This window comes from Crassostrea angulata, chromosome 10, assembly GCF_025612915.1.
Source record: "Crassostrea angulata isolate pt1a10 chromosome 10, ASM2561291v2, whole genome shotgun sequence".
In the NCBI taxonomy this organism is placed as follows: Eukaryota; Metazoa; Mollusca; class Bivalvia; order Ostreida; family Ostreidae; genus Magallana; species Magallana angulata.
The window spans coordinates 54,886,542-54,899,226 of NC_069120.1; the positions used below are offsets into that span (position 1 = coordinate 54,886,542).

General features: G+C 33.8%; 1 protein-coding gene and 1 pseudogene across 1 annotated transcript; one reads left to right on the forward strand and one right to left on the reverse strand.

The window, feature by feature from the left end:
- The first annotated feature begins 1,270 nt into the window (after positions 1 to 1,270).
- LOC128166058 (uncharacterized) lies at positions 1,271 to 3,438 on the forward strand (annotated as a pseudogene).
- Positions 3,439 to 3,766: 328 nt separating this feature from the next.
- LOC128166149 (ribitol-5-phosphate transferase FKTN-like) lies at positions 3,767 to 12,661 on the reverse strand. The gene is made up of 8 exons (XM_052831109.1): positions 12,481 to 12,661; positions 11,280 to 11,309; positions 10,659 to 10,847; positions 9,995 to 10,254; positions 9,300 to 9,562; positions 8,874 to 9,007; positions 7,613 to 7,737; positions 3,767 to 4,844 (listed from the first exon to the last, which is right to left on the reverse strand). The coding sequence occupies exons 1-8, from the start codon at positions 12,574 to 12,576 to the stop codon at positions 4,628 to 4,630; spliced, it is 1,314 nt and encodes a 437-aa protein (XP_052687069.1). The 5' UTR covers positions 12,577 to 12,661; the 3' UTR covers positions 3,767 to 4,627.
- Between the last annotated feature and the right edge of the window lie 24 nt (positions 12,662 to 12,685).

The window sequence follows — 12,685 nt, forward strand, 5'->3', positions numbered from 1 at the left end:
CATGTATTATCACAATGCATTTATATACAGGGAAGCTTTATTTGTTATAGATATCACAAAGGTCAAGTTAGCACAGCCATATATGATGTATAGGAGACATGTAGACAGAGAGAGGTATATTGAGGCTGTATGGGGACAGTCCTGGTCTAAAAAGATGAGACAGGCTGTAGCAATGGATATCCCACTTGACAACAAATTGTTATTTCAGTGAACAAATACCAGAACAACAGTCTTCTCTAAAGAACGGTCCCAGTGTTTGTAATATTACACTTCCTTGAGTTTTTGTGTTTCAGACACATTGATACAAAATTATCACAAGCAGCTCTAGATGAGCTACAGGTTCTAGTCCACCATGATCAGGAACTGTACATAAATGATGTATCTAGAGACATCTCCTTCTGGGGATCTGTCAACAGATCACAGGGAACCTCAGGGCTGTTCTGTACTCAAACCAACAGTCACTCAGACAATATCCATTCCACAAAATACGAACTGTTACAAAGAGAAGAATTCATGATGTGGTTCAGTCAACACTACAAGTTTAACAAATATTAAACTACACAAGAATGCATTTTATTGATTAAATACATTTTTTGTGTGTATCATGTAAATTTTATGATAAAGGTATTAAACATTTGACACATTTGATAAATTGTTGAGTTTTTCCACCATTTTATCATCATTTCACATATACTAGAGTTTTTCTCCCATTTTTTGCTTAACTTGACACAAACTTGAGTTTTCCCCTGTTTAGCATCAATTGTTACATGAGTTGTTTCCCTGTTTTAGCATCACTTTATACATACTTGAGTTTTTCCCTCGTTTTAGCAACATTTGATACATGAGTCCCCCCCCCCATTTTAGTATCATTTGATACATACATAAGTTTTTCTCTCGTTTTAGCATCATTTGATATATACTTGAGTTTTACACCCTTTTTTGCATCACTCGGTACAAACTAAAGATTTCCCCTCGTTTTAGCAACATTTGATACTTACTTGAGCGTTCTCCGTATTTAAGCATTACTTGATATGTATTTTTTTCTCCCGTTTCAGCATCATTTTATATATACTTGAGATTGTCCACTGTTTTGGCAGCATTTGGTACATGCTTGAGTTTTTTTCCCGTTTTAGCACCAGTTTTTCCATTCCACATAATATTTCCCTCTTCGTAGAAAAAAAGTGTCTAGTTTTACTTCCCCAGCTTTGAACGACAACTCATAACTGTCGAACACCTGAAAGAACAAAACAAATGAATTACAACAATAGAAATTCTTCTTCGGCATTCAGTTACGTGGTGTCACGTGAGATATGCTTGCTAGTTCCCAGATAAGTGTTGCTGCTATTCCCAGTGCGAGCGCACGTGCTTTATAATTGAAATTGTGAAATTTAATTCAGGCGGAATTTTGCGTTTTGAAATATGACTGATTCGTTATTGCAAAGACTTGCAAAAGAATTGAAAGTTGACGATCATTTGGATCTATCTATTCTAACGGCGAATGCCTTGAGTAATCTCGGAAGTCCTAACAAGAATAAAATTCCAGGGTCCCCCGCCGGTCAAGCAGTATACTAGTATCGAGTCTATCGACCAAGGCTGATTTAGGAACTTGACCAAAGTATTAGTGGTATAAACATTTGGTATAAATTTAATGAAAATCCGTCAATATTTGTAGGCATGAGCGCGCTTACAAGGTCAATTTTTAGAAAAAAAACGGAGTCATGATTGTGGTCAAAGTCCCATAACTCCAACAAAAAGTATCGACCAATGCTGATTTTCGAACTTGACCAAAGTATTAGTGGTATAAACATTTGGTATAAATCTAATGAAAATCCGTCAATATTTGTAGGCATGAGAGCGCTTACAAGGTCAATTTTTGGATAAAACGGAGTCATGATTGTGGTCAAAGTCCCATAACTCCAACAAAAAGTATCGACCAATGCTGATTTTCGAACTTGACCAAAGTATTAGTGGTATAAACATTTGGTATAAATTTAATGAAAATTTGTCAAAATTTGTAGGCATGAGAGCGCTTACAAGGTCAATTTTGGATAAAACGGAGTCATGATTGCGGTCAAAGTCCCATAACTCCAACAAAAAGTATCGACCAATGCTGATTTTCGAACTTGACCAACGTAATAGTGGTATAAACATTTGGTATAAATTTAATGAAAATCCGTCAAAATTTGTAGGCATGAGAGCGCTTACAAGGTCAATTTTTGGATAAAACAGAGTCATTATTGCGGTCAGTCTCATAACTCCAACAAAAAGTATCGGCCAATGCTGATTTTCGAACTTGACCAAGGTAATAGTGGTATATACATTTGGTATAAATTCAATGAAAATCCGTCAAAATTTGTAGGCATGAGAGCGCTTACAAAAAAGTGTGACGGACGGACACACGGACGCACGGACACACGGACGCACGGACGGACGACCGGCATTTCTATGTCCCCGCACCGCGTTGCGGCGGGGGACAAAAAACAAGTACTCCGTTTAAGGAACAGCAATCTGTTCCGGAAACGTTAAGCAATTCGATAAAGTTCCTGAACGAATCACAACACAGACAGTTTTAGGAACTTCAGTCTATGGTAATTGAAGAAATTAAATCTACAAATGTGCAAATTGACACCTTTTCTGAGGAGCCCGGAACCGGGGGGGGGGGGGGGGGGGGCAAGGGGGGGCTTAGCCCCCTACTTTTTTTGCAAAGTTATACCTAACCATTAGAAACATGATAGAGGGTTCAGCGCCCCCCTCCCCACTTTTTCACGCAGGATTTTCATGATTTTGGGAATTACTTTTTTCTCAATATTTCTGAGGATTAGTCTAGCCCCCCCCCCCCCCCCCCAATCCCACACACTCACTTTCAATTTGCTTCCGACGCCAGTGGAGATAGATAATCTCTCTGCAGAAAAAAAACTATTTTGAAGGAAAAGATGAAGGTAAGTCAAACGGTATTATTTCGATATTGTTAAAACTCTCAGACAAATTCATATCTTTCGAAAAGACGGGCCCGTCTATTAATTGAGAGCTTTCTAAGATTCCGAAATTTATTGTTCGCGATTGGCAAACAAAAAAAATGATTATAAAAGAAGAACCGATCTATTGGAGAAGAATCCTCGGCCCAAAACTGTTATCTTTCTACTCCGAGGGTTAATCCCGAAATTTTGAGACAGATATCAACGACTACGAATCAAAGAATATCTTATATAATAATTTAAAAAAAAAAACCCCCACACAATCCTTTCTTCTCCGGGCTTTTGAACTGGTTTCGTATGTGCTGGAAAACTGGTTGGAAAGGATCCAAAAGGTGAAAATGAGGAAATTTCATCGCTAATAGAAAGTCTAATGGATACGGTGTTTCTCCTTTCTATGGCTAATGGTGACATTAATGAATATCGAAGAAACAACATCAAGTCTGATCTGCGCACATATGCATAATCACTTCAACGCCACAAATTATTCAGTATGCAGAAATCTTATCCTTTATTTTTGGGTACAATAAACTTTAAAATCGCAAAAAATGACAGACAGAAACATAAAAAGTTTTACATTTTCCCATTTTCGCAAATTTTGTGTACTTGATATACAGTATTCTATATATTTAGGCTATAAAAAACAACTCTTACTCAGTAGTTCAGTTTTATTACAAAGCTAGAAAAAAAATACAGACTCTCTGATTTCATTATCACAACCATAGTCAGTAATGTTGAGTACTTGATATACAGTATACTATATATTTTAGGCTATTAAAAAAAAACAACTCAAACTCAGTAGTTCAGTTTTATTATAAAGCTAGAAAAAATACAGACTTCCTGATTTTATTATCACAACCATAGTCAGTAAAAGACAAAGATCATTATCAGCTCCTCTGTATGTCCGTTTATGTACAAAGTAATTAGGACAGCACCTTCTATTCCATATTGCACAACCAGATAGAACTACATACATACAACGTACATGTGTATAACACATAAGCCGTCATCCATCCATTCTTAAATGACATTTGCAAAGAATCATGATTACATCATGAAGTTATAAGAATTCAAATACATTAGAAATATTTAAAAGGCAACCCTAGAAATAAAAAGAACAATCACAAAGATTTGACTTGCTCCCCAAAAAGTTAGATGATGCCGAGATTTAAGAAGTGATATTTCATTACTTGATTTTGAATAGATAATTGAGTCTTTGAATTCACACAATAATATATGTGTTCTTGTTGGCTGCTGGTAAATCTATATGAGAATAAAGCTACTTGTAATATACATTGATTTATTAACATAAAATCAATTCACTTAAATGCTTAGTAACATCAGCATGACCTACGTTTGCATGCTAGTAGCTTAAGAATGTTCCCATAATCTGCGAAAGAGAATCTTTTGTTTGATTGCATTATAGCCCTTAACAAATCATTATTCACTGATCAAATCTAGTTATTATATTCAAAGTTTCGCAATTTCCAAACATTTGAACTTTGATTTTGACTGAACACGTCACTGGTTCATGTTATCACATTTTCTGTTTTGTCTGACTTAACACTTATTTGGCTATCAATTTGTCGCCAATAACTTTTATTCTCTCAAATATCTATGTAATAACGCTCCTTTAATTGTCACCACTCATTTGTTTATTCGTACACCTGAATGACCTCCTTCCATTCTGATTTCGGCCACACCCCGTTGGGTCGGACGTTGAATGCACTGCTCTTCCAGTCCCAGGATTTGACCGGAACGTCCCACTGTTTCCCGTAGTTTGCCTGGATGTAGGGTTGTGTGGGACAGGGGACTCGAACACGAATGTCCAGAAGCAGCGTCCAGCACAGGTCAAACTTTGGAAAGACGTACCTAAAACAATATACTATGTGTACTCATGGGAGGTAACCAATATTCATAACTGCCATGTTCATTTCATGGTATGCGTTTTGTAGGTAATTAATTTTTTTTTAAAACAATGTACAACGTATAACTAACCAAAATAATCCACAAAAGACTCGTACCCAATAACAAAAAACACCATTTAGAACGTCATTAATCACTGCATGTAGATATTAATATGCACTAGATATGGATCATTACATACTAACTTTGAAAGTATAATTGCTATCTTCTATCTTATTTATGATCTTGTAAATTATTTGAACTTAGACACGACTTTATATAAAAAAAATTTTTTATATATAAAATGATTTACTTTCGCATTTTGAGTGATTGATAAAAATTTAAATGTTAGAAGTCAAGTCAGAGAAATAAACAAAGGTAAGAATTCATTGTTATGTAAACTTATTTGTTTACAAATAATGTAAAGTATGGAATTACCAATTCTTTGACAAAATGACTCGTGGAAAAGAAGGTAAACTGATTCGATGTGTTCATAGGTAATATTATCAACAGAAGAAAGCAACATTTGACTGAAACTTATACCAATAAAACGTAAACAATAACTAGGCACGAGCTTTGTTTACAAAGCAAAGAATTCCAAACTCTGTATCTTGCCTTTAACTCAATATTTAACTTTCAAATTTTGACAAAGCATTTAAAATACCCATATCATCCATTCTAAACATTATTTTTTTTTTTAATTTGTATTTTGAGATTACATCATGTCTTATTCCCTTTAAATCCAATGTCAATCTAATTTATAGATTATAAAATTAATAAACAAGATCCACAACTTAAGAAATAAAAATATCATGGATGTCTCCGAGAGGGGGGTCATTGATGTAGAAGGAATGCGAAGTGTCCGGAGGAAACCACCATGCCCTTTCATTAATCACGGGGATCGAACACGGGTCGCAGAGGTGAGAAGCGAATACATTGACCACTGCGCTACTTCGGCAAACTACTACGATTTTTAAGCAGAAAGTTAGATTTAAAGTCCTTTGCTGCTTCCTGGACATGGTTAACGAGGTATTTTGATAGACATGTACCAAAATTTCTTAGAAAATTGGTTTTTGAATATAGCCTACACATTTCACATGAGTATTCTATTTTATTCAAGAAGAAGCTGTGTGGAGAATATGATTAGGACGCTGGATGGTCAACAAGATAACAATCAAATCTGTCTAAAATTTTAAGATATGACTAATTTAGCTATAAATTATTATTTAGTAAAGAAAAAATCTTTTTACCATTTAAATTTAGGTATTTTCCTACATTCTTATACTGTAACAGAGCTCTCCTTTTAAAGAAGATCAATACAGTCTAAAAATGGGCACGACCATCGACCCCTCTTAAATAATACATGTTTGTTGATTTTTTAAAAGGTAACGTTAATTTGAACAGTTGTTTCTCCAATTTTTATGATGAGGCAAACATGATTTAACACACTACATGTATTACTCCAGTCAGTTCAACATGCCATTGTTGATAGAATAAGAATTGGTGATTTATTTAACAGATATAAGTCGAGAGAAAATAATCATTTTTTCTACAGTTGGGTCTAATTTATTATCTGTGAGCTTTCATCCTAAATTTCAATGTTTATATAAAGACTGACAATACTGTAGTAACTGGTTACTATTTGTAAATTTATCCAAGAGTAAAAAAGTTTATGACATATTCTACTGCAAGATTAAATACACATCAGAAAATTACATTATTTTGACCATCATTTAGTTGAATATGCAGAGAAAACTATGTAATAAAGGCTGTTAATGTTTCATTTTGGAATTACTTGTAACTCTTGGTCAGTATTTATCTAAAGTGTTTGCTAATAACTACAGTAGTTTGTAATGTAATACTATTTAATTTTACACTGATTTAGAACTTGCATGTATTGTATTGTAAGAAAACACCTCTTTTCATAATGCATCATAACATCAATTCTTACGACACTTAGGTCAATTTAGTTTTAGAATATTAGCTATTTCCTATTCGGGTCATATTGATCTCTAATGATTCATTGCTTTAATTGAGTAATCTACATAAACATGTTATAGACTATAGATTATTGTTTCAAAATGAAAGGCAAACAACCAAAACAGTAATTTTTTTCTTCAAAAGGCAAACATACCCTTAAATTCTTAATTTGTATTGTGGGAACATTTACTATTGAATAAGACCATTAAATTCGATCAGTTTTTTACATTACCCAACTTTTATGAGATTATCTGTTCTTTTCAGCAAACAAATGTGCAGTACAACCAAGTTTTTAATTATCAATGAGTAATTAAATGATTTTTTGTACTTTGTTAGGCATTTGTACCTTTCATGTATCGATCAATACATGCTCAAACTATATCTATGATATCCCTGTTACATGTACTTGTATATTCATACATGTTTGCATAAATAATTTGTATTTGTTTTTTTTTATATATTATACTTGATTATGTTGTGTTTTGCACAATCATTCCTATTTTTGTGCATCTTAGCACCTCTACTTTGTGTGCATATTATACATTGCAAATTGTACATGTAAATGCAATAAAAAAATTTCAGTAAAACTGAATATATACTTGAGTTTTCCCCCCGTTTTTGCATCATTTGATACATACTTGAATTTTTGTCCCGTTTTAGCATCATTTGATACATATTTGAGTTTTTCCCCCGTTTTAGAATCATTTGATACATTCTTGAGTTTTTCCCCCGTTTTAGCATCATTTGATACATACTTGAGTTTTTCCCCTGTTTTAGCATCAGTTCCTCCATTCCACATGGTATCTCCCTCCTCGTAGAAAAAGAAAATGTCTAGTTTTACTTCCCCTGCTTTGAATGACAACTCATAACTGTCTGACACCTGAAAGACACAAAAGAAGTGAATTCAAAGAAAACAATAGCAATGCTAAGGCAACAAAGTATAATACAAACAAAACAAAAGCAATGCTAAAGAAAACAAAATGCGATACATATGTACTAGAATCTCAGACCAATTTCATCAAATTGAAAAATAGATGCAGAAAGATTCAGTTTTCTTAATATATCAATCCCATAAATACAAACTAAGAATTTACGATTTTAAAAAAAATTTGATCATTATTCAATCACAATGCTAACATTTGACAATTTCTGGTTACTTCACAATATCAAATGATTGTGTCAATTTTTTTATTGAATCACTCCAATAACTAAAATCAACAAATCTTAATGTCTCTCTGACAGGAAAAGTCAAAGTTTTGTTGTTGAGACCAGAGACATAAATAATAGAGATTGGCAACTCCACCATTTGCGTGTTTTTTCTGTTAAAATATGGGACCAACCTTACTTTAAGAACTACATTTTAGTGAACTGAGATAATAATCTTAAATCAAAAGTATATTGTTTTAATGAAAAGTGTGCATAGGTTTTAGACATCTTTTAAACAAAAAATTGATAAATAAGATTAATATATAGAAAATATATTGGCCAGCTATAAAACATCAGCGAAATCTCGGATGACGGGTAGCCAACTGCCTCCTAAAACTCCTCTTTTAATATTGTTTATATGACATAAACTCATGAAAATATAATATTTTGAATGTTTTGGTAATAGGTTTTAACTGTTTATATTTCGATATACATGTAACTGTTTATTAGAAAGATGTACTGATTTAAACTGGGAACACTTTACAAGAGGGACAGCAGGATTTTGCGAGATTTCGATCAGCTGCCAATCTCTGTTATTTATGTCTCTGTTGAGACAGATGCTTTCAGCAGCAAAACTCACCACCTATTGCTTTTCTTTCATATCATACTTAAATGAAGAGCAAATCTGGACCAGTAACTGTTGTGATTGTCTTACATTACCAACATCAAACATAAAACTTACATAAGTGACTAAGATACAGTAGGGAATGATTAAAATGGGAGAAGATTCAAGATGGTTAATCTTGAGCAGTGTAAAAGGCTGTAAATCCAAATAAACGCCTCTCTAGTGTATCTTGTAGATTTACATACTTTGCCAAAAACATGCTTTAGGGGCAGACCAGCTGTTTCCATGGCATCAATAATTTCTGGCTTGTGGTCTTTAATCCAGATCCCAAAGTCAACGTCTTTGGAATATGTTATGATATCACATTGTCTAAACCAACCTGAAAAAGAAATTACAACAATCAATCCTCAACAAAAAGTTCTTTAAAATCAAAACAAAAGAGCTACCGATACTCATAAAAAGAAGGACTCAGGTTGAACATGTTGCATAACACATTATCTAATAAATTGATGAAATGCAGAGCAGGGTAAACATTAAAAAAAAACAATCTCAAACTTCTTGTGCTGCAAACGCAAATCTATGTGTTGATATTCAAAGCAACAAGCTTTTAAAATATATAGCTGAAACAATGTGACATACTTAGACAGGTAAAGACAGGTGCAATGACATACCAAGACAGGTGCCACTGCTGAGCCAGAACCTGACCCCCAGGGCGTCCAACACCTCCTTCCCTTTGACCAGCAGCTGCCGCGCCTTCCTCGTGAACCGCTGAGCCTCCTCTGAGTCGTCCCTGGGGTGTTGGGTATAGAAGAGCTGGGCGCGGTCCTGGTCACACTCCAGGAACTTAGACTCCTGGGCCATATGAATGAAATGTCGAATAGACTTGGGAACACTGATGTGTACTCCGTCAATAGTCAAGCTCCGCCATTCAAAACTAGAATAACAATGTACTGTTTACTTTAAAGAAAAATAAAAATCCTTTACATCAACCATGTTGAACCATTTTCATAACACAATAGTCTTTTAAAATAGTATCTCTGTCTGCCTGCCTGCCTGTCTGTCTGTCTGTCTTTCTTTCTCTGGCCTTTATGAAATGGTGAGTTTATAATTTTAAGGGTTTATCCACATCATTTTTAGTATAGAGAATATGCTATTTAAACCAGACTCATATTGAGATAAGACCCAATGTTCTCTCTCTCTCTCTCTCTCTCTCTCTCTCTCTCTCTCTCTCTCTCTCTCTCTCTCTCTGTCTCTCTCTCTCTCTCTCTCAGCTCCCATTACCCATCTAAATAAACATTCAACTTCCTTTGAATAATGTTTCAAAGTCTACCAAAATTATGCCGAGTCATACTGAGATATCCCTTACACATCGTATGCCCCCGCTGATGCCCCGAAGCTGAGGTCGGAGGTGGGCATCTGTATCTGACTGGTCCACAAGAAGTCCGCCCGTGGGTAGAAGACCACCACATGTAGTGTGAGTTCCGGCTGTGCCATGTCCTGGAGGAAAATGTGGGTCACGATTCTCTGGGGAGGGGAACCTGGATTTTTGAGGCGAAAGTCAGGGTTGTCTTCCTTGGCATCTACTGCAGCAAACCCACTCTGCCGGAACTTTGACACCACTAATGGCTGTGAATTAAATTTTTTTCTGAAAAATCTTTTTATTTTCTTTTTCACATTTTCTTCAAACACTTCAAATCTTTTCAAAAGTGAATCATTACAAGTCACAACAAATGAGCTCGTACACACAAGTCAAATAGGAAAATTAGAATTCATTAGCATTATTCATGAGCGTAATATTGTCTACATGACAGGTCACAGACATGCACATTAAACAACTTTTAAAATTTATTGCAGTAAAACTTGATTCTTTTTCAGCAAATCTACACCTGAGCAATATTTCTATCATGATTTCAACATACACATGTAAAAATAAACAATAAAAATTACCATGGCAACATACACATGTAAAGATAAACAATAAAAATTACCTTGGCAACATACACATGTAAAGATAAACAAATGGAATTTACCATGGCAACTTTGTGGCCGAAGACTCCAAAGGCTATGGCTCTCTTAGTCAAGTGACAGAAGACGGCGCACCGTCCCTCATTGTCCGAGTAATTCTCCTGCTCCACTATCTTGTACAGAACCTCAGGCTCAATCACAAACAGGGCGTCCTCAAGGTCTTCCCATACAGCCATCACCTTCTTCACAAGTAGCTACAAAAGTGAAAAAAGGGAATATCTACCTAATTCTTACTCCTTTCTTCACAACTAGCTACATATACAGATGCAAAGAAAGAGGGGAAACCTCTATTTATTGAATAAATTTTATTTCTGTCCATTTCTATGTAAATTCATTCAAACTATGTAACTATGATCAAATTTAAGGAAATAGATTGAATTCTTTAGTCTGTATACATCAATTAGCTGTTCCTCACTTTAATGAAAACACAAACTTAAATCAACATTATTGTACAGTAACAATAATACTGTTCTCTGTTTGTTGAAAACAACTTAAAACATAATTCAATGATACAAAATAAAAATAATCTACAGATATCTTAAATTCAATCAGTATCAAATATCATTAAATCTAAATTTAATTTCTGGATTCAGACTGGCATTGTACATGTTGTAATCAGATCTCACCTTCACATCGTAAGTTGCTGGATTCTGGTCCTGAAAGAAATGTAACAATTATTTTTTTGTAAAGGAAAAATATGTGTATTTATGTAGAATTAAAATCAGAACATCACTAATAAATTTAAATTGATGCATGTTCTAGGTTTTTACAATTAACAACCCCCTCTCAATCTGTATTGATACAGAAACATACTGGTATATAGGCAGAGCAATCAATGAACTAATGATAAAACATCTTTTAATTACTAAGAAACAATAAATATACTTAGTATATTACATCCCACTTTATTAATAATTGTCACTTCAAACAACTTCATGCATCTATAATTTAATTCTGGTTGTAACACGCTTTCTGATTGGCTAAAAAATTATTTTATATCGTATAAAGAATTTTACCTACGTCATAGTAAGACTAACGTCAAAAACGTATCAATCTGCCTGACGTTACGTTTGAATTTTGTACAATTTTACGTCATTTTAAAGGTCAAATGACCCAGTTTTTATGTACAATTAAGAGTAAAAAATTAAATTATAAGCAAGGAATACAATATTCATTAGTTTTTAAATTTATATAAAATAAAATGGTTTGAAACAGTTAAGATTTTTTATAAACTGCTTTGCGGTTTATAATGCGTATGCAAACCGCCCCAAACCATTTTATATTGTATAAAACAAATAAATATTGAATTTATTCCTTAAATCAAATATAAAGCTGAGAAGAATCTTTCACAAGATGTATCTTTACCTGTTTACCAGGTCCATTACAATCTCTTGTTCTTGCTATATAAGCATGATAGATTAAGATATATAGCGTTATCAAGCTATTCAAAATAATTTGATTCAGCTATTTTACCATATATTTTTTTTTAAATGTGTAATTTTTTTTAGCATGTATAAAAATCAACCATTAGTTCAGCAATAGTTTTCAACTTTAAACTGTTCTGCAAATAGCTTATTCAAGCAATACTACAGTATGCAATATAGTTAAATCAAGAGATTGTACTGGACCTGTTAACATCACACTTAACCACTATTACTTCAAACAACTTCATGCATCTACAGTACATAGTCATATGAACATATTGTCACACATGATTCTTTCACCGAAGTGCCATACATATACTGACACAGAACTAGTCATCTACATGAATATGGACAATCAACTGTTTAGCTGTTTTATTTTTTGTAAGTTTTTGGACAAACTTACTTGTTTTGTTGGAAAATGAAACCACAGAAAGCACTGAAAAATAAAAAACACAATAGCTACAAGTCCTAAACACTTTAAAATTTGCCATCGTCTCATTTTTCCATTCAAACATTCCTATTCCCTTTTGCACTTTCCATTTCACATGGGCGCAGACATCTTGAAATTCCACAGTAAATGTTGTTTACAAATATTCTTAAAATATAAC